Source organism: Eleutherodactylus coqui, chromosome 1 (assembly GCF_035609145.1).
Source record: "Eleutherodactylus coqui strain aEleCoq1 chromosome 1, aEleCoq1.hap1, whole genome shotgun sequence".
In the NCBI taxonomy this organism is placed as follows: domain Eukaryota; kingdom Metazoa; phylum Chordata; class Amphibia; order Anura; family Eleutherodactylidae; genus Eleutherodactylus; species Eleutherodactylus coqui.
Genome location: NC_089837.1, coordinates 286,126,028 through 286,148,399, shown reverse-complemented (window position 1 = coordinate 286,148,399; position 22,372 = coordinate 286,126,028). Strand labels below are relative to the sequence as shown.

Below are 22,372 nucleotides of genomic sequence, written 5' to 3'. Positions count from 1 at the left end.
TGGGTCGTGCGGGGGGGGGGGGGGGGGTTGGGCAGCATGTAACCGGGGGGAAGTGGCAGCAGAGTGTCATGCAGGCAGTGATTGTGCTTTGTTGCAGGTAGTGTGGTGCTTAGCTAAGGTATGCATTGCTAATGAGGGCTTTTCAGAAGTAAAAATTGTTGGGAGGGGGGGGCCCACTCTTGCCGCTATTGTGGCTTAATAGTGGGACCTGGGAACTTGAGATGCAGCCCAACATGTAGCCCCTCGCCTGCCCTATCCGTTTCTGTGTCGTTCCCATCACTTTCTTGAATTGCCCAGATTTTCACAAATGGAAACCTTAGCGAGCATCGGCGATATACAAAAATGCTCGGGTCGCCCATTGACTTCAATGGGGTTTGTTACTCGAAACGAACCCTTGAGCATCGCGAAAATTTCGTCCCGAGTAACGAGCACCCGAGCATTTTGGTGCTCGCTCATCTCTACTACTGGGCTATCGGAAGCAGCAGACTTTAGCAGTTTTGATTTTAGGCTAAAAGGAAAGATCTACTGAAACTCATGTCTATCTTTCTCAGAAATGAAGGCTATTCCATGTGATAAAGTGTCAAGAAAATGAAGATTTGTTTTAAGGTGTGTACTTCTCCTTTCGCAGAACGGCACAAGCTCGTACTTGTTAAAAAATACAGATCTTGAAATGGGAACAAAAACAGAAGGTGTGAAGTTTAGAGGGAGAACATAAAATTCCTGAATCCTTCAATTATTGCAATTTGCAGAGGCATCACACTGCCACCACACTTTAGCTTATTTCTGAGGACCTTTCACATAGGACTGAATATACAGCAACAGCGTTGCAGAATACATCATGCCAGAATTTTGCAACAAAATCAGCATGAGTAATTGTGGATTTTGATTTGGTATTGTCAGCAGAATTCTTGTTTTTTCAATTCCGCATCAAACCTCAATTCCGCATTTGCCCAATAGAAAATAAAACCAATGGACTGCAAATGCAGAGGCAAATACAGATCAAGCAACGGTGAAATACTGATAACATGGTTGCAATGTCATCTGGAAGTCGTCCATATTATAGATACGACTGGAATGAAAGCCGTTGGTTCGACTTTCCGTGATGAATAGGACATGCTGCGATTCTCCCCCGTGAGCAGAAAATCGAAGTTTATTTCTACTTGTCCTTATACGGCTATTGCTGCGGGATTCACGGAGAGTGTCTGACTGCGAATCCCGCAGTAATTATCCGTCCACTGGTATTCGGTCTTAGGCTGCCTGCACACTAAAGTAAAAATTGCGCAAGATTTGTGCATTGCGAGATGCACAAATCTCGCACCCCATTCTTTTGGTTAACAAAATGTTTATTGATTTTATAATGGTCGTAGCAAATCAATCAAGACTTACAACATTACATTCACGTGTGAAGTCATGATGCAGCAAAAATGTAAATAAATCAAGAGTTACATTGTCTGAAACTAATTAGTTAATAAAATAAAATACTCATTTTCTACTTCTTCAAAAACTGTAACCCCTACTAAAATAAATTTCTATAAACAAAGGAAGATCACAAACGGAAGTACTGAATATGGGAGGACTAAGAAGGTGGGAAGAACACATAACAGAATGTCGGGAGGGGAGGAAGGAATAAGGCTGTGATATGGCTTATCATGTGAGTAAACCTGAGATGGGAAATTAATATGAACGTCGTCTATTGACCTTGTCGGAACTCATCTTCCTCATAAATCCATTGGGGAAGTAGATGAAATACTTGATGGTAAACTGTATTGTCCTGAAAGTAAAAAAGCTTTGGCTGTTGGGTTCCATAGACGCATGGACTACAAATAGTGATACCAGGACGTCCAAGTTTTTTCATACAACACTTCCCGATCCATAAGGATAGCTGCCAACTTCTCATTGGCAATAATCCAAGATAATTTTGTCTTCACAAAGTCAACACTGAGGTTTTCCGCCAGGAGCGAGTGATTGCTATACGTGCAGCGAGGAAGCAATAGGATATTCATTTGTGTGTGTATTGGGGATGTTATAGATTTGTTTGCCCAATAGAGCTTACCAAGGCGATTTTTGTAGCAATAAATTTGTAATAGAGAATATTAGAGTATATACCTGGATCCAGAATCTACGAAGCCTTGGGCAATTCCACCAAATGCGTAGGAAGGAACCTCCCCATCCTCTGGATTAAAAACAATCCTAGCTTTTCCTCTTGGAACCAAATACCAACGCATTAAAAGTTAATTGCCCCCCTCTGTAATAGCTATGTTAATAGCAGTAGAGATGGCTATTTTATGCCAGTCAGAGATTGGTCATTCCTCGCCCAACTTTTCTTCCCCAACTTCGCATATATGGGAGTTTATCCGAGGACGTTATAAAGTAAACGTACAATTTGGCAATTGTTCCAGGACCCCTGGATTTTGTGTTGCATAGACTTTCGAAAATAGTTAACTGAGCGATACTTTGTCTATTTTCAGCGAGTGCTAAGACATAATGTTTAATTTGCTGAAGACGAAACATGGGATGGAGTGTACAGTCTGGAAAAACTCAAATTGTCTGAAACCAAGTTTATCCACAAAATCAACTACTCTGGTGAGAGGGTGGGGCTAGAGGGGTTCTCATAGTGATTCTTCTCTAACCGAAAGAGAGAGGGCGGGGCTAGAGGTATCCACACTCTAGCCTGGTCACCGCTCTCAGGAAAGCCCTCTAACCCCACCCCTTATATCTCCAAATATGGGGAGATATTTAAGAGATCCCCTGTAGTTTCACCCCCACTCTCTCCTCACTATGGGGGATTTCAAAGCTCTTTTGCGATTTTCTCCCATTGATTTCAATAAGGGCCGACACAGATTTTTTGTATCACTTGGAGGGAGTGAAAACATTGCAAATGAGAATGAAACTACTGAAAATCATTGGTTTTAAAACTGTGCGTTTTCAATCACTCTCGCATCGCAAGAAAAATCTATTGCCAGTGTGGAAGAGCCCTTACGGTGTGTATATTTATACATACATTATTTATTTTCACCCTTAGGCCTCCCTCACACAGACGTTTTTGTACAGCGTTTAGCGCTGCCTTTTCAGCGCTGTGCTAAACGCTGTACAACGCTGACACTCAGCGGCCTCAGCCAATCAGAGCAATCTCTTGCTAGAGGTGGGGATTTCAATCCCCGCCACTAATAATAGATGCTAGGTCCGCCATGACAGGGTCGTCAACAGCACCAGCTAAGTGAGTATTGATTTTTTTTTTTTTCAGCATCCTTGGCTGCATTTTCAGCTGTGCTGATAAGGCAGCCAAAATGTTGTAAAAAATGCACGATAACACTGCGTTTTTGCAAACACCTGTGTGAGGGAGGCCTACAAGATTTCAGTTTGTTCTTCAATGGCATTGTATAGATAACGGGTCACACTAAGGTGGAAATAAATCTGAAATGATTCATGTTTTGTCAGATTTTTTTAACAAGACAAAAACATGGCATTTTAACAGGGGTGTGCAGACTTTATATCCACTGCATATACTTTTGTATATTCTGGTTCTGTGTACAATTCTTTTATGTAATATGTTATTGGGTACAGCTACCCCTTTGCTTGTTTCCTATCATGTTTTCAGTTCTCTGTCTGCTCCATGCTATGATTAACAGTTTCGGGTTGGGTCCTTTGCTAAAAGTTAGGTTAAGAGCGAACACGAACTTTGAGCAGTTTTCCCGGCTGATCCCACTAAAGTAGGAGAAATTATCACATGACAGTGATGATGATGATGATGACAATGATGATGAACAACTATGGCATTATGGGGCACAGTTGGAACCAACTGAGCTTTCAGAAACGCTGGTGAGGATGGCGACCTGTATGCTTTGTGGCTTGCATGCTGACAGTTATATTGTTAGCATACAGCAAAGAAATGACTATTGGATAGCCACAAATATAGATCCTTGGTATAAAACCAAAATGGCGGAATTTTTTCCGCCTTCTGAGAGGGGGGCAAAATGGACTTATCAAGAGAAGCTCTGTAGACAGCTTGCCACGGCTTTTAAATGGTAGAGTCATCGCTCCACTGCCTCTACCAGCGCTATCGCTCCAACAAATGGCAGCAGTGCCGAATTCAGTTTGGAAAACACGATGAGAACGTTTTTATATTCACTATGCCGACCTGATACACATCATCACCAAAAGATGATCACCACCACCTGAACAACCTGGTTCAGTCATAACTGGACTGTGTCCTTTCTCTGGCAGATACCATGAGCTCCGATTCCATGGATTTCAGGGTCAGCAGAACTGGTCCAGTTTGCCAAGGATCTACTATCTTGTCCACCCTCCAGTGTAGCATCAAAGAGGGTATTCAGCATGGCAGGCGGCGTCATTACCCCTAAACGAACAAGACTGTCCATCAAAAGCTTGGAAAAACTCACATTTGTAAAAATGAATCAGGCAGGCATCGATGAGGATTTTAAAACCCCTGTGCTTGATGCCACTGATTAGCTCTTCCACTGTTGGTGTCAACTCGCTACTAATACTACTACCACCACCGCCTGTGCCTACCAGACATACGCAAGCGCAAATCAAAAGGAGATCTCTTTCCTGTTGCCCATTGAATACTGTGCCGCCACTACTGATACAGCTACTTTTACCACCACTCCTGCTGCTGCTATTATCAGGCCTACACAAGCACAAATTAACCAGATGATCCCAAAAAAGGAATATTGCCTTAAAAACAGCTCAAAAGTACCTACATACACTCTTAGGGCTCCTTCACACGGGCGTACTTGTGCGCAAAATACACAAAGATCAGAACCTATTGAATTCAATTGGTTTGTTCACATTCCCGTAATTTGGTTGTGCAACAAAAAAATATAGCATGCTCTATTTTTTTGCGTATTTGCACACCAATGGTCCCAATAAAAGTCAATGGGGGGTGCACAAATGTGCACGCAATACGCAAGGAGATGCATAATATACTGTGTAATTCCGCTGGAAAAAGAACACATCTGCAACTAATAAGCCATTTCAAGTAGTGTGTCTTTTTTTCCTTGTGGGCGGAAAAAGTACAGTAAAATATGTTGATGTATGCGCAAAATGACATTGTTTGTTCCGCAAAAAACAGCACTATGGCCACGTAAATGTGCATACAGGGATTTTATGGCTCTTACACAATGTTATACACCAGTTTTAGCCGTATTGATGAAGTTTGGGTTCAGGTTGAATTAATTAAGACTGAACTGGATTTTTTGCCCGAATTCGGCAAACTGGCCAAACCGAACTTTTAAAAAGTTTGCTCATCGCAATTAATTTTGATAAATATGTAAGTTCAAGCCAAAATAATTGGGAGGTAGGGAAGGTAAACTATGATCACTGTTCTATGATTTTTCTTTAATATGCAAACCATATATTTTCATTGAGGAGGCGCAGAGAATGATTAACATTTACTAAAACGCAGTCTTTGACCTATTGTATGCCATGTATAATTTTTTAAGACCGTGTGACAACACCTGTATAATAGAGTTATATATACACTTCTGTAACCACACACTCCTCCCCTTGCATACCAAGGTAGGAACACTGCTGGTAGCAAGATCTGAAAAGAGCTGTCAAACATATTGCCTTGAACACATTATGCACAGCTCTTTGCACGTGACCGGTTATCTCACCATAATGAACAACCCTCAAGCCATAGAACTTAATTTACACATACTTTTCACAAACTTTAATCAGTGTTCTTACTGTCCTTCAAGGCTGCTGGTGACTCTTCCTGATCAGTGTGGTGAGTATGTGCACAATTCACTCTACTATTAGTATTATTTAGTAATCAACACTTCACGCACAGCTCTTTAGGCTCCGTCTCACAAGAGCGTATTTAGACTGGTGCATAAAATACGCAGTAAACACGTTACATGTGTATTTGTTGCGTACTGAATATTACACGTGTAAAAAAAATAGCTAAATATGCCTGAGTGAGCCCTTAGGCCAGATTCACACGACCATATTTGCGAACGCAATAGGCAATGAATACAACACATTGATTTCAATGTTCAATGAGTTTATTCACATAAGCATATTTTCCTGTCACTCAAAGAAAAAAGCAGCATGCTCTATTTTCCTGCACATTTGCACACCAAAAGTCCCCATAGAAGTTAATAAGGTTGCGCAAATGCGTGCAAAATACGTTAGGAGAAGCGTGAAAAACTGCATAATCATGCAGGAAAAAGAATAGATCTTGAACTTAATAGACTAATTATGTCTGGGAGCATTGGTGCATTTTTTTTTGCGTTTGCAATTGTGCATGACTTGCAAAAGTACAGTAATTTATGCCGATTTGTGCGGAAAGAAGCAACGTTCGTCACGCAAAAACGCCCACAAATACACATATGCCCGTGTGAGGCCAACCTAATTTCACTCTACTATACTTGGAAGAGAATTGCATGCCTTACATACCTTGTTGTCATCCTAACCTCTTTACATATATTTAAAACGTTGACTATATCTGTTTCCGTAATATGTGATTGCAACTACTCATTAATGGATGAGTTTGCAGTGAAGGTCTTGTTTATCACATGGTTTAAGGGCCAGTTACACTGGATGATTATCGCACAAAATTTGTTCAAACTCAAAATGTGTGATAATCGTTACGTCTAAATGTAAAACATTGTTTACTATTTGTTTAACTTTTTGTTTGTCGCTGTCTTTCAACCAGCATAAAAATTATCGTTGGATCACTGGCTTCTCACTGCTTGTAAACGCTCCCCACTCACCAAGTCACATAGAATGTGAAGTGCTGAGCAAGAAGCCAATGAGAAGTTGGTGACAGTGGTGATCTGTCTGTCTAAACACTCTGCACAAGCGGTAACAACTAACATATATATAGTAACTGATCTTACAAAACACTGCATTAGGGCTCTTTCTCTTGGGCATTGCAATTTTTGTCCGCCCGCATCACAGCCGAAAATCTCATGAACCAGAGCAAGCTGTGAACAAATCTTGTGTTTTGTCACCCATTTACATGGCCGGGTGCGGTGTATATACTCCGCAGCCCAGAATTCCAGCGGTCCGGGGAGCTCTCCCCCTCACTCAAAAAAACAAAACAACCTTCACTAGGTCCAGTAGGTTCAGAGAACTTTTTTCTCGAAATACAGACCAGTTGTATTTTGTATTGGCACCATTTTCGAGTACATATGACGTATTGAAAAACTTTTTATTCGGTAGGGGGGAAATGGGAAAAAAACAGCAATTCTTCAACTTTTGGTGCTCAAGTGACATGTTGATTGTATTCTGCTGGTCAGTGTGATTACAATGATGGCATATTTATATGTTAAGGCTCATTTACACCAGCCGATAAACGCTAAAAAAAATTGCTAATCGGCGATCCTTTTAGCGATAATCGGTGCGTGTAAATGTGCACCCATCGTCCGCTTTTCGGGCACTGTTAGCTGATCGTTAAATTCAAGCTAACCTAAAAATTGTCCTTCACTTTTATCAGAAGCTCTCCACAGGGGAGTGCTGATAGTATTGTTTTCCCATGGAGAACGAAGGATCTGAGCGGGGGAGGGGGGGAGGTGCTGATAGCATTGCTTTCCCATGGAGAACAAAGGATCTGAGCACAGATAATAGCCCTCAATACTTAGTACTTCATGCAAAATGATCGCTCAAAGCTGTCACTCAAACTGTCTTTTGAGTGATCATCTACTGGTGTAAATCGGACTCTAGAAATCACTGATACAGAGAATAAGCCTTACCTATTTGAACCCCTTAACGTTACAGGACCTACATTTCTGGAGGCTAGGGGTTTGTATGGAGGGGGATCGGGGATCTATCCCGCTCCATACAATACATGTGCTGACTGTTTTTTACAGCTGACACATGCCCGCAACAGCTTCAATAACTAGTGTCGCTGATTGGAGCTGTTAATACTTTAAATGCTACCAATTCTGGCAGCGGCATTGAAGTGCCCTGATCGATGTTTGGGGGTCCTGCAGTTGCATCACATAGATAATTCACATCTTATACCATCCTTTTTACATGGAAACCAGTCTACATGGAGGAGCCATTTCTTAATAGCCAACTCAAAGTAAGCAGGGAACCCCTTACTCTATGTCCAGTTCTTCCTCTTCTTGGCTGGCAGCAAGCCTAATTCTCCAACATTATAGTTTTTGTCATGTTTTACTACTTTTGCTCATTAAAAACAGCATAAGCCAAAAGCTGCCTGCACACGGGCGGAATCCGACTCTGTGCCCAGCTGTCATTTGCACGTACCTGTCCTGAAGTTTTTTTTTCTGGGCTGCGGATTGTTTGCACAGCGAGTCGTCGAACATGCGCAATACAGATTTTTTTTTTAATCAATGCTTTTTCTGCGTCATCACCTTTCCGCAATGTCACTGAAGTCAATGAAAAGCTGTCCGTGTGAAATCCACAGAGAAATACAGCATGCTGCGATTTCTCGCCCATGAGCAGAAAATCGCAATCGATTTCTGCTCTTGTAGAGGAAGTCGCATTTTTTCCATAGTATGCTATGGGCAATATTTGCTGCAGAATCCAGAGGCGGCTGCCCGCTCCGGATTCCGCAATGCGTTTCCGCCCGTGTGCAGACAGCCATAAGCTTGTGTTTTGTTCAGGGTTTTTATGGGGAATGAGATGATTTTCTCATTGGTAGCATTCCGGAGTACATACAAGTTTTTGTTTACTTTTATTCAAAAATAATTTAAGGGGTGGGGGGTAAAAGGGGGAGGAATAATAATTTAAAAAAAACTATTTTTTTTTGTTGTGTTCCCCGTGTGAGGTATAGGGGTTAGAGTGGTTTCACATCTGTGTTGGGGATTCTGGTTTCCTGCTTCGTTTAATAAGCAGGAAAGGGGAATACCCTAGCCGAAAGCTATGTCTATGTTGTAGCCGAACAGACCCCATTGACTATAACGGGGTCCTTTCGGTTCCCACTCAGCTGCCCAGCATTTTACTGGTAAAAAAAGGCTTGCATACACCGCTTTTTCTTCTAGTATTTTTTTCCCAGATCTGTGACGGAACTTCTGACCAGAGGTTCTAACGCTGATGTCAAACCACACTTAGGGCTTATTCAGATGTCCATATATTGGCGAGGTTTTTCCGCCCAGCCGATATACGATGTCCCTCTCTGCAGTTGGAGGAGGCGGGACAGGCCAGGAGCAGTCCATTGAGCTCCCACCCCCTCCCTCCGGCCCTCGCCACTATTTGCAATGGGAGGGGAAAGGGCGGAACTTAGCTCCGCCCCCGTTCTGCCCTCTCCCATTGCAAAGAGTGGCGAGGGTCGGAGAGGGGGCGGGAGCTCATTGCACTGCTCCCGGCCCATACCGCCTCCTCTAACTGCAGAGAGGGACAGCGTATATCGGCCGGGCGTGAAAACCCAGTCGATATACGGACGTCTGAATAAGCCCTTACCCGACCAAAAATATTTGTCACTTATCCAGAGGGTAGCTGGGAGTCTGATTGCTAGGACCCTGGAGATTATGAAAACAGTACACACTATGCCCCCCTGAACACACTAGTCAGCCCTCTCCATAGATAGTCGTGGTCATATATGCACATTACCACAAATTTCAAGAAGGAGACTTAGAGTGTGCCGTTCTCATGATCCCTGAGGTTTCCAGCTGCTGGATCACTGGATTATACTTTATGGTCTATCCTGTAAATAGGTGAGGTTTTTGATAGGATATCCCTTTTAACCCCTTGAAGACCAGACACTTTTTAGGGATTTTACCCAGGTGTTGGTTTAACTGCCCAATTTTTTTTCCTTCAGCTACCAAAATTATTTTTGCTGCGGTTTTTATTTCAAAATATTTTTATTGAGTTTTTCTACAGTACAGACATTGTGGAAAACCTTTTCATGCTTAACAATTTCGCGATTATCCTTGCTTAGATCTGGGGGGAACATTAAGTTTGTCCCTCGTGGCTGTTGTTTGTTGTATCGCGTCAAAACATATGCAAATATCCTTTTCTTATAAACATTTTACCCATTAACCTCTGCCGCCCGGCCACCCACCCACCCTCCCATCCCCATCATCTGCTGTCAGCAAAGGTTTAATTTAGATTTTAAGTATAATTGTAACTTGTAGCTTATAGAACATTGTAGGATTTAAGTATAGTAAGAGAAAGTGAAAAAGCAGTGAAGGAGGAAGAAGGGGGGGGAGTAAGAGAGTTTAGTTGGAAGGAGAGAAGAGGGGGGGTTAAGGGGAGAAGAAGGGGGAATGAATTTGGTCCCCACTCCACGGCTCAACACTTAAACATTGTTTTTTTAAGGCACAACTCCACTCACCAGCCATTGTCCGAACCCTGGGGAGCTGCGGAATGTTAACCAGGGCTCCCATGTGGCGTGATATGCTGAATATTTCTCGTCGTCTTTTGCTCTCAACTCTTCCATGCGGCTTATTTCGTCCAAAGCGGTTACCCAATTTGCCTTTGTGGGGGGATCTTGGGATCTCCATAACCTCGGTATCACTGTTCTCATGGCTAAAAGATAAAATCTTAAGGAACTACTCCTGTTTACTCTTAATGATCCCGGGAGGATCGACAGGAGGGCCATTTCAGGTGAAAGCACCAGAGAGTCACTGTTCAGGGCATTATGTAAAGCTTCGATCTCCGTCCACAGTGTCCTGACCTGCGGGCAGAACCACCATATATGTGAGAGAGTACCTTTCTCTCTCTGGCACATCCAACATAGGTCGGACACCCCGGGATAATATTTGGCAAGGCGCACAGGGGTACGGTACCATCTCGTTAGTAGCTTGTAGTTGAGCTCCTGATGGCTACTCGAGACTGTCATCTTGTGGGTCAGGCATATAGCTTTGGCCCAGTCCTCCTCGGTCACTTCCCTTCCCATCTCTTTCTCCCATGCCCTCTTAAAGCCGCCCCCCAAGTCCAGTCTCTCACCTGCCAAAAATAAGCTATAGACTGCGGAGATCTCACCTCTTGTCCTCTGAGGTCCCCCGCACATCCCTTCAAAAGGGGTGTCTGGTCCCTTCAGGTCGGAGATCGGGCCCAGTGCTCGTATATAGTGGCCAATCTGGTAGTGTTGGAACCACACGCCTGTCACGTGCCTCCCACCACCCAGGAAAGTGTCCAGTGGCAAGAGACCCTCTCCATCCACTACGTCTCTAACCCTGGAGAACTCAATGCCCAGCCCATCTAAAAGGGGTAGTCCTGTATCTCCTTGAGGGAAGTCCGGATTTCCTCTCAATGGTGTCCAGGGTCCAGGGACCTTCACCAGGCCTTGTCGCCGCGCAAAGCCATCCCACGTTTTTAGTAGGGAACTTATAAAAGAGGAGGTCCTGATACCCCTCCTTCCCAGCCCATCGCGTAACCAAAAGAGTCCCTGGGTCCTTCCCGCCGCTACCTCTTGTTCCAGTTCGACCCACCGTTTATTTGTCCCCTCCCGCACCAGGTCCAAAACCGTCTTGCATATGGCGGCTCTATAATAAAGGAGCAAGTCCGGTAGTCCTGTCCCGCCTCTCTTCTTTGGTTGGGTCAATAATCTATAGCTTAGGCGTGGTTTAGTTCCCCCCCACACGAAGTGCGTCATAGCCTTTTGGATTTTAACAAAAAAATTCCGCGGAATTTGTATGGGTAATGCTTGAGATAGGTACAGGATTTTAGGAAGGGAGTTCATTTTAATGGCACTAATCCTGCCAAACCACGAGAGAGTCTTCGGCCTCCATCTCTCGAAGTCTTTTGTTATGGCAGAATATATGGGTTCGTAGTTTAGATCATATAACTTCCCAGGGTCTGTAGAGAGGGTCACTCCTAAATATTTAATGCTATCTTCTCGCCAGCTCAGGGGGAATAGGTGTTTAAGCTGCGTGGCTTCCGACGTCGGGAGTGTAATATTTAGAATATCTGATTTTTTCAAATTAATCTTGAAGTTGCTGACAAGCCAATGCCTGGTCAGGGTTGGTGATATAAACTAATAGGTCATCAGCAAACAAGGCAACTTTGTGCTCTTGCTTGGCTGTTTTGTAGCCTTGAATTTCCTTATTTTCCCTCAGGGCGTTCGCCAGCGACTCCATAACCAGGGCGTATTGTGTTGGGGACAGTGGGCAGCCCTGTCGCGTTCCATTCATTATGTTGATTGGACTAGAAAGCTTCCCGTTGACGCGTATCTGAGCTGTAGGGTTGTTGTAAAGGGCCATTACCCAGCTAATCATCCTATTGCCCAGCCCAATCTTCCTTAACGTAGCTTCCAGGAACCTCCAATTTACACGGTCGAAAGCTTTTTCGGCATCTACCGAGAGGAGGCAGAGAGGGACCTTTTCTTCTCGTGCTCTCCCCATCAGTGATAGGGTCCGTATCGTGTTGTCCCTGGCTTCTCGTCCCGACACGAAACCCACCTGATCTTTATGGACTAACCCAGGGACAATAGGACGTAGACACGCGGCAATCGTTTTGGCAAATATTTTGATATCAACGTTCAGTAAGGAGATTGGGCGATAGTTCCCACAGGACATGGGGTCTTTACCCGGTTTTGGAATAACTGTGATGATCGCTTGTAGGGCTTGGCACGGGAAGGGACATTTTTCTGAAGCTGCGTTAAAGGTCTCCGCATGCCTTGTAGAACCTAGGAGTGAAGCCATCTGGCCCCGGGCTCTTCCCTGTTTTCAAATTTCGAATTTCTGCTAGTATTTCTTGGTCCATCATGTCTTCCTTTAGTAGTTCTTGGTTTTCTACTGGGATCATTGTGGGTGCGTGTTTTTTGTAGATAATGGTCTATTGCGGATGTTTCCACTGTCCCCTCTATGTTGTATAACTCGCCATAATATTCCCTGAAACAGTCCAGGATGTCGCTTGTTGCATGGACCTTTCCCTTGCTTACCGAGTTTATTGCAAAAATATGTGCCTGGCTCTCCCTTGGGTTTAGCGCTTTCGCCAACCAAGAACTGCATTTATTACTGAACTCGTAGTATCCTCCTTTCATTCTATCCCTCAGATGTAAATAGGTCTGGTCCATAATCCCCAGAATTGCTGGCGCAATGTTGATATCTCTGTTTTTAAAGATGGGGAGGGGTTAGACTTATTGGCCTGTTCCTTTTTTTCCAGCTGGGAAATCAGATTCGCCAGTTTGGCTACTCTATCTTTCTTAAGCCTTGTCCCGTGGGAGATAAAAACTCCTCTCAGGACGCATTTCAGGGCTTCCCACTGGATAGTTGGGGAGGTTGTGTCCTTTTTGTGGGTTTCTATAAAGGATTCAATTGTTTGCCTGACCTCCTGCAGGCAGCAGGGGTCACCCAGAAGGTTGTCATTTAACCTCCATATATTTAGTCCCCTTGTTGTCTCCCCTCCCAGTAGGGCCCCATAGACAGGCGCGTGGTCCGACCAGATGAAGTTACCTATAGAGCACCTGGGGTTCCAGTCCAGCAAGCCGTGGGAGACAAATAAATAGTCCAGGCGTCCATAACTATTATGGGCGATGGAATGGTGGCTAAAGTCGCTGATCTCCGGGTGCAATGTTCTCCAGAGATCAACGAGTTTAAGGTCGGATAATCGTCTCCGCAACCTACGCAGGGCTACCTGAGAGAGACTGGACTTACCCACAGATGTATCCAGAGCCGGATCCCAGACGAGGTTGAAGTCTCCTCCCAGCACCATGTATGAGCCCGCTGCGAATTGGTCCAGTTCCCTCAGAACCCGACATCCATAGGCGATCTGACCTGTGTTGGGAAAATAAACGTTAGCTACCGTTATTAAACGGCTTCCCAGGTCGATTCTGAGAAATATATTATCTGCCTTCGGCATCCACTCTGGAGGCAAGGACCCTGTAAGGGAGGTTCTTATGAATTGCAATGGATGTTCCGCCAACTTTCTTATCTGGGTGTGTGCTGTGGTACCAGCTTGTGTAATATTTATTATTGCTCTTAGGAAGGTGGTCTTTTCTGTAGTGGGTCTCCTGCAACATGGCTATCATAATCTTTTTTTATGCATATGGGCTGAAATTTGGCCTCTTTTGGCCGGGGCGTTTATACCTCTGACGTTGTACATGCAGAAAGATAGATTCGTCATGGTGGTGTATTGATGATTGAGAGTGGAGCCGCTGCTGTTCGTGGAGCTCAGGACCAGAATGGGTGATGGGGAGAGAAAGGGAAGGATAGTGATAGTAGAGAGGGGTCGAGGAAATACAGAATGAGGTGGCAGAAAGTATACATTCTGCCGACTAGGACATACATTCCCAGTCTAACTAACGGGGAGCCAACCTTCGGTCAGCTATAGACGGCACTGTCGTGACGTCAACCCTGCAAGGGGGGAAAAACACCGATACCCAGCCAGCCCGGATCTCCCGCCACCCCCGCCGGCCAACCCTGTGGTCAGCCATGTAGCTCGCATCATCAGTCAACTTAGATAACAGTAGCAACATAATAATGTGCATAACCAGCTATCAGGCATCAAATAAACGCTACAGTCTATTGGTCTATGACCCTGCTTGTTTAGTGCTGTAGGCGTGTCCAGACGGCCCTATGAAGCATGACTCGATTGCTCACAACCTGTCGCAAAAGTCCAGCTTCTTAGGTTATATTGAGTCAGCGTTGTGGTCTGTTGGAGCGGTTTTTGGTTCTAGGGCCTCGGGGTCCCACCTCTTGCCAGGTGTCCCTGGGGCCCTGTATGGGTAGTGATGGTAGGTGGGGCCAATCCGGCAGTGCCACAATTGGGAGTTCCAGGGCCCCTAGGAATCTAGGGAGATCGGCTGGGGATCTAAACGTCCCTGTCTTGCCGTTCCTGGAGGCCATAAGCTGAAAAGGGTATCCCCATCGGTATAGGATTTTATTGGCTTTTAGAACATCTAGCAAAGGTCGTACGGCTCTCCGCAGTTGCAGGGTACGTTTTGCCAGGTCTGAGAAAATTGCAATCGTGGCCCCATTGTGGGTTAGAGTGTCCATTCTATCGCGGGCACACTTCATTATAGCTTCTTTTTCTTTAAAGTAGTATATGCGACATACAACGTCTCGTGGCCTGCTGGGGTCATCCGCTTTAGGGCCTAAAGTCCTATGTATGCGATCGATTATAACCGGTTGATCAGGGCTGCGATTCAGTAGTGAGCTAAAGAAGTTGCGGGCCCAGTGCTCCATTTGGGAGGGTGTCACCTCCTCGGATAGACCCCTCAGCCTTAGGTTGTTACGCCTGTGGCGATTCTCGAGATCATTGATATGTGCCAGGATGTCTGCCATTTGCAGGGCTTGCGCATTAATTACTTGGCTGTGGGTGTCTAGCGTGGTAAGGACTTTTTCCTGGGTCTCCTCTACCGCGTTTACACGGTTCCCCACATGTTTAAGCTCTTGGTGTATAAGGGATAGCGCCTCTTTGTGTGAGGCCTCCAGCCTCTGGAAGTCCCTTTTTGTCGGGAGAGATCTCAAGTGCTCCTTCCAGTTCCAGTCATCGTCAGTGGAGGATTCGTGTGGGGAAGTCGAGCAGGTTGACGCATTTTTAGTTGTCATAGCGTTGCTCCTGCGTGTTGGCTGTGGGCGACTACCACTTCCACCTGGCAAGTCATAAGTGTCCCCTGGGGTGCTTAGTTGTTGTGTTGCTTGTTTTGCGCTTGCACCCCCCCCCCCTGTAGTTCTGTGGCAGGGCACAGTTCTCCATTTGTGACTGTGGTTGAGCAGAGCTCCTGGTGTATTCAGGGCTCCCTTTATTCTGTGTGCGGGCTGCATGCGGTCCCTTATACTGGTAGCATGTGTGACCTTCAGGGGGATCGTGGTCTGCCTCCTGTGTGGTCTTACTGTGTTGCGCTGGGCACTCAAGGGCTCCCCCTGTTATATCAGCAGTCCATGGGGAAGGTTTGTCAGCACCCCTCTCCACTCTGTGGCTCTCATCCAGGGTTTCACTGTACTTATCTGTCCCTGGTGGTACTAGTGGTGCCAGCGCTCCTCTCTCCTCCGCTCCGCTTGCCTCTCCACTGTCTCCGCTGGGCTCCGTGAGTTTCGGGCGCACGTGGTCCAGCGCCATCTTGGCAGCGCGCGGCCGCTAAAGAAGTTTTCTATCCTCCGCAGCTCGTCCTCCGCCGCCTCCTGTGTCTTCCCTGCGGTTCTCCTCTTCCCCATGAGGCCGTCGGGGGTGTCTCTGTGCCGTGTGGATCGCGGTAAGCTGGGTCTGTCGGCGGGTGCAGCGGGAGCTCGGCGAACGCATGTCTCACTCCGGCATCGGCAGGCTCCGCCCCTTTTTTGCTGTGGTTTTTTTCTGTATTGGGGGTAAAAAGCTAAACAAAATTGATTTAAAAAAAAAAAAAAAAACATTTATAGTTTTTTTTAATTAGTAGATTTAGGCTAGATACAGTCACAGTTTTGGTTGGCGCGACTTTGGGTTATTTTCTTTTTTATGTATACATTTTTATTTTATTCTGTAATTTTGTTTTACCTATTTATGTAATTATTCTTTTTACCATCTATGGCCCCCATGACATCATATAAGACCTGTGGGGGATATTCACGGTTTTTTTTATTTGATACTTTTCCACTGCAGCTGGGGGCATCCATAGGAGAAAACATTCCCCTGCTGTGACAATAGTCACTGGCAGTTAACCCTGTAGCTTTGCTTTGGGAACCAGCCGTCACGTGACCGCCGGCTCGAGTAGTGGAAGCAGCACTTCCACTTCTTAGTACATAGTGCTCATGGAGCGCTGTGTAGTAGGGAAAGAAGGCAGAAGGAGTTTAAAGCCACTCCTGCCTTCTCTGTCAGGTTCTCAGCTGTGACTAACAGCTGCCAACCCGACCTGCTTCTGATTGATTGCAGAACTTGGGCTTTAATCTCCCGCCGTATTTTCTATAAATCAGATTATGATGATTTATTCAGTTGTCAAATTTGAACCTAAGGCCACCTGCACACGTCCAGATTTTCATTGTGAAATTCAGAGCGGGCATCCACCTCCTGATTACACAGCAAATACCTGGAAATATGGAAAAGCATCCTTTCCTGCCCATGAGCGGAAATCAAGTCTGTTTTCCGCTCGCGGGAGGGGGGGGGGGGGAAATCGCAGCATGCGAAGCCGTCTGACTCATGGCCATCCCGCATCATTGCGGAAAAGTCGCAGAATCCGCATCATTGCCTCGCAATGGGCACATCATGATCTGTACTGCACGTTTGCACCGGCCGGCACATCCGCAGTACAGAATATAAAGAATCCAGACCAGCCTTCGCATGTTTGCTCATAAATGTAGTAACTGCATGCCCTGAAAGTTCAAATAAGTGATTAATAAATAGTAGCCCACAAATGTAAGTGGTTTGAAAAGAACATATCAGAGCTTGAGCAGGTACCAAAACTGGCAACTAAGTTAATAAACGGAACGGGTGAACTACAATACCCAGAGAAATTATCAAAATTTTGGTTATTTAGTTTAGGAAAAAGACGACCTAATATCTATGTATAAATATACTAGGGGACAATACAAATCTCTCTCCCGCGATCTAGTTATACCCAGGACTGCGACTGTAACAAGGCCGCATCCTCTACGTCTAGAAGAAAGAAGGTTTCTACAGCAACATAGAAGGGGGTTCTTTACTGTAAGAGCAGTAAGACTATGGAACTCTACCTGAGGACATAGTGATGGTAAACTCGCTAAAAGAGTTTAAGAGGGGCCTCATTGCCAAATTGGAGTTCAGAATAAGCTGACGTGTGTGTACATAAGGAATATCACTATATCTGGCCATTGAGTTGTTGCCTGCATTTCCCCCCTTTGTATGGTGTGCATTAGAGATGAGCGAACCTACTCGGCCACGCCCCTTTTTCACCCAAGCACCGCGATTTGAGTACTTCCGTACTCGGGCGAAAAGATTCGGGGGGCACCGTGGGTGAGTGGGGGGTTGCAGCGGGGAGTGGGGGGGGGGGAGAGGGAGAGGGCTCTCCCCTGTTACCCCCCGCTCCGCCACGCCTCCCCCCACCCCCCGGATCTTTTCATCCGAGTACGGAAGTACTCAAAAATCGCGGTGCTCGATCGAGTAATTACTCGAAACGAGTATATTCACTCATCTCTAGTGTGCATCTAAATCTCAGTTTGCTCTAAGCTGGTGGGAGGAGCCCGACTGCTGTGTTGTGTTCCATTAACTGCAGAAAACTGCAAATTCTGGCCTCTGTAATACAGAGACACTACATAATCATTTAGGACCACTGACTACTAGGGGTCTTTCTTCCTTCTAACTAGTTTGCTGCTGTCTTGTGATGCTGGAGATGGGACAATGACAGAACGATGGGGGGATGTCATCTTGAGAGCATAGGTAAGCAGAAAGGATAGCCATGCAAGGTACTACTGGAGCTAATAGAAGTTATGTGCTGCTATTTATTCACATGTACACTGCTCCTTTTAGGTAAATAAGGTTGTTTTGATAATTATCAGGCTGGCTATTATACAAGCACAAGTTGTTTAAAAAGCTAGTAACTAGAGATGAGCGAGCGTACTCGGAAAAGCACTACTCGCTCGAGTAATTTGCTTTATCCGAGTATCGCTGTGCTCGTCTCTGAAGATTCGGGTGCCGCTGCGGCTGACAGGTGAGTCGCAGCGGGGAGCAGGGGAGAGCGGGCGGGAGAGAGGGAGAGAAAGATCTCCCCTCCGTTCCTCCCCGCTCTCCCCCGCAGCTCCCCGCTCCGTGCCGGCACCCGAATCTTCAGGGACGAGCACAGCGATACTCGGATAAAGCAAATTACTCGAGCGAGTAGTGCTTTTCCGAGTACGCTCGCTCATCCCTACTAGTAACCATAGTCTGCTGTGAAGTCCAGATGTAAACAACCAATATTTTTCGTTGGGGGCGTTAAAAAACATTGGTAGCTGTACTTAGTGTAACTTATTTTCAAAGCAGTATTTGAAATTTAATTATGTAATTTGGCACCACGACCCTTCTTGCATCACATTTTTGGGTTGCAGAAATGACTGCAAGAAATCTGACATGTATGTTCCCACAAGGCAGATGTTCAGTGGATATTCCGCATCAAAATCAGCACCACAGTTGATGTGGATTTTAAGATAGATCCATAGCAAATTTCATCCCTTCAATTGAATTGAATAGGTAAAGTATGCTTACACAAAAAATGGCACCAAATGGTGTGGATCTTGACCTAGATTGCTGTGGTTTTTTCTGCTATGGAAAATCCACAGCAAACCTGCGAGGTGCAAGCAAATCCTAAAGCAGGGAATTGCTGCTCGCATTGAGACAAAACTGATGTAATCTAACTTAGCAGCCAATGGCTGTCGAGGTCAAGCAAGAATCAGAAGACCGAATAATATTCTGGAAAACTTGGATTGGCAACAATTGGGCTGTGCAGCACAGAATGAGGAGGCACAGATTTCATTAGCAGATGATCAGCAACAGTCAATTAAGCAGAAAAATGGTTAGAAACAATCTGTGACAGAAATCACAAGTCTAGATGTTAAAAGGCTGGAGTATCAGCAAGCTTATAATAGAGACTGCGTACTATAACTGGCGAGTTTTGTTTTGATTGGTCAAGCAGACTGCACGTATTTTGGCAGGTCCCATTTTTATGGGATAAAGCCACACATTGCTTTATATTGGTGTTCCTCAGCGTTAAACCAAGTATGTCCTACTTAAAAACCCATTAAAAGCACAGCATAAGAAAAAGTGAGAGTATCCCTCTGAGGTATAAGTACCACACGTTGAGAGCCCAGGTTCTAGAATTATGAAATATATAGCCTCAAAAACATGTAGGGTACATATATGACAAGTGGCGCCTTGCAAATGAGCTTTCAGGTGCTTTGTGAAGTACCTTTGTGTTACAACCTTCCAGACCTGGTGAAGTTGTAGGACTTTAGCTCAGTATAAAAAAAGCCTTTGCATGTTTGCTCATTATTGTAGTAGCTGCATGTCATACCAGTAATGCGATGACGTGGTAGATTAGTGATGAAATTGAAGAGCAGGGGCTATGTTTTTATTGGTCTTCTCCAGTTTGAGCATTAAGCTATTCCCACTGCGCATGTTACGACAGATGTAGCACAGAAACAGTTGTTTTGTTTTTTTGCTACGATTAATTGGCAGCATTACGACCTTCATCGTGTTGTACAAAACGCCATATGGAATATTTTTCATTTAGAATTTGTAGCCCAATCTCCATTTGAAATGAAATGTTCTAAAAGCATGAACCCAGCATTACAGAAATCTGCCCCAGCAATAGTGATAATAGCTCGATTTTATGTGTCAGAGATTAGGAAAGCCAACATGGTAAACCCTTTTGTTTATATGGGTTCAAATTGTTCCGATTCCCGGTCCTAAGCTACAATGAGACTTGTTAACATTTTACAGATAAGAGATGTTGCGACAGTAATGTCTGCATTTTCCTCTCATCTCCCAGTTTGTTTAACCTACTTTCTCTGCCCCCATGCTCCCCTCTGGCTGTATTAAACCACCACTGGTCTGATCTCTTCTGACAGCTGTTCTTTTTGGGAGGGGCTTGGTTGATGTGCTTATAATGAGAAGGTGGGGTCTTAAGAGAAGATCAACTGTAGATCAGCATTGCGTCACATAGCAAGCGTTTAGAGGAGACGGCACCGCTCTGCATGAACAAGGTGAAATGGAAGCTTGCTTTTGTAGGTACGACAACTAAGACAAAACAATATTTTTGGGGGTAAAATGTGTAAACAGATTTTAGAAGCCAATATCAGATGAAGTCGGGTTACGCAAAAGCAGCAGCAGGATGGACCAAACAAAGACATGCTGAGACGGCATGGAGCTGTAAATGGTCACTAAAAGAAATATAAGCATTCAACGAAGAGACGGGGCTGGACAAGGAACGTCTCCATCTCACTATTAAAGTAGGTGCTTATATGCCAATAAATCGGAACGCTTCCTCTGGTATCGGTAATAAAACCATGTAGTCTATACCTTTTTATAATTTAATGCTCATGTTGTATTTGTTTAATATATGTTTTTTTCCAGAATCATTTATCGCAAGCCCCTTTGAGCTGGAAATAAAGATTCCCCAGATTCTAAAAGACAGAATGTTAATCCGGCTTGGACGACTCACCCCTGGATACTTCCGACTGCTGCAGGTATCCTTACATAGGCTTTATACGTGTGGTTTGTCATCTCACAAACACTTTTTTTCTCCAAGACTGAGTGTATTGATATGCCAGCTAATGTGACCTTATCTAGATAAACCTACTCATCCTATTTCAGTTGCAGGTTTCTGGAGAACTGGCAGCAGAGCCCAAAGACAGACTAGTAAATCACTTGGCTCTACTCTTTGCCCTTATGGGCCTCGGACTATCCTACTACAGCGTTCGTCAGATGGTGCAACAGTCAAACCTTCCACCTTCACAATAATGATGTAACAGCAGTAAAAGGCTTGCAGGCTGGCATGGAGACAAAACTGCATGTATAAAAGAAAATGGCTAGGGATTATCATCTTCTTGCCTTTAGCAACACACTGAAAATGGCAATTGTCATGTTGAGAAGGTTTGGAAAGAATGCATTTGAAGGAATGAGAATGTAGAAGCCCATATAAGTGTAACTGTATGGATAACGATAAACCGCAGCAGCCATCAAGGAAACTGTTACACAAACGTGACCTTTATTTGAAGTATAAGGCTGAAGTTCTGGTAAGGAATCTACCTATAAGAGCTCATCTGTACTATAGGCAGTTAATAGAGACGCTTCCCCATAAATGAGATTGCCATAAATTCAAGCACAATAATAAGAGCTTGTCCCTTTGTGTTTGTTGGTCACACTCAATCTAGGATAGCTGGTGTTTAACTAAGCTGTTATCTGTTTATTGGCAAACTAGATCCCATTAATGTATCCTCTATAGGGTAAATATGTACAATCAGGTGGAGAATCTCATTGTATGGAGATGTAGCCACCTTTTATTAGGATGCCGACACATTCTAAACATTAATTCAAGACTCACTCGTGATTAAAGACTACGCAGTTGTTTTACCAGTAGCTCTGATCAGACTGATGGGCCATGCCCAGTTCTAATCTGCTACAGAGACATCATCTTTAGATTGTAATGGAGAAAATGCTTTACTTTAACTGGAACACATTGGTTTCTATCAAACAGATTAAACCTCTGTAACAGAAAAGTCTTGTACTTTCTTTCAATTTGTTTTCAGTCATTTTTAATGGTTTTATTAAAATGTTGACTTCTACAATGAACAAAGATCAAATTAATTTCCTTAAATTTGAACTAATTCTGTTACTATATCCCCTTGGAAAGGCAAACTGTAGGTTCCCATTCAGTGTTAACAGCAATGTAAAGGTTAAACACTACAGCACTAATTGTGCATCCGTGCGAGATGAGAGAACAGATGAAATTGGAAGTGACAAGCGGATGTGTTTATGGATGCCTGAGCAAGCCGCACATTCATTCCCATCCTTACAAAGAGTAGGTCATCTTGTTATATAACTTATGATTGGATGAATATCATCCGCAGCTACCAGCAGT

At 44.5% G+C, this 22,372-nt stretch overlaps 1 protein-coding gene across 2 annotated transcripts; it reads left to right on the top strand.

Annotated features, from left to right (window-relative positions):
- Nucleotides 1–5,615: 5,615 nt before the first annotated feature.
- On the top strand, nucleotides 5,616–22,034 carry ZNF593OS (ZNF593 opposite strand). 2 transcript variants are annotated; one of them, XM_066572483.1, is made up of 3 exons: nucleotides 5,616–5,749; nucleotides 20,866–20,978; nucleotides 21,106–22,034. In XM_066572483.1, exons 1-3 carry the CDS (start codon nucleotides 5,641–5,643, stop codon nucleotides 21,250–21,252), a joined length of 369 nt encoding a protein of 122 aa, XP_066428580.1. In that variant the 5' UTR covers nucleotides 5,616–5,640; the 3' UTR covers nucleotides 21,253–22,034. The 2 variants fall into 2 exon arrangements, with proteins under 2 accessions (XP_066428580.1, XP_066428585.1); XM_066572488.1 differs by lacking the exon at nucleotides 5,616–5,749 and adding an exon at nucleotides 20,444–20,520.
- The last annotated feature ends 338 nt before the right edge of the window (nucleotides 22,035–22,372 follow it).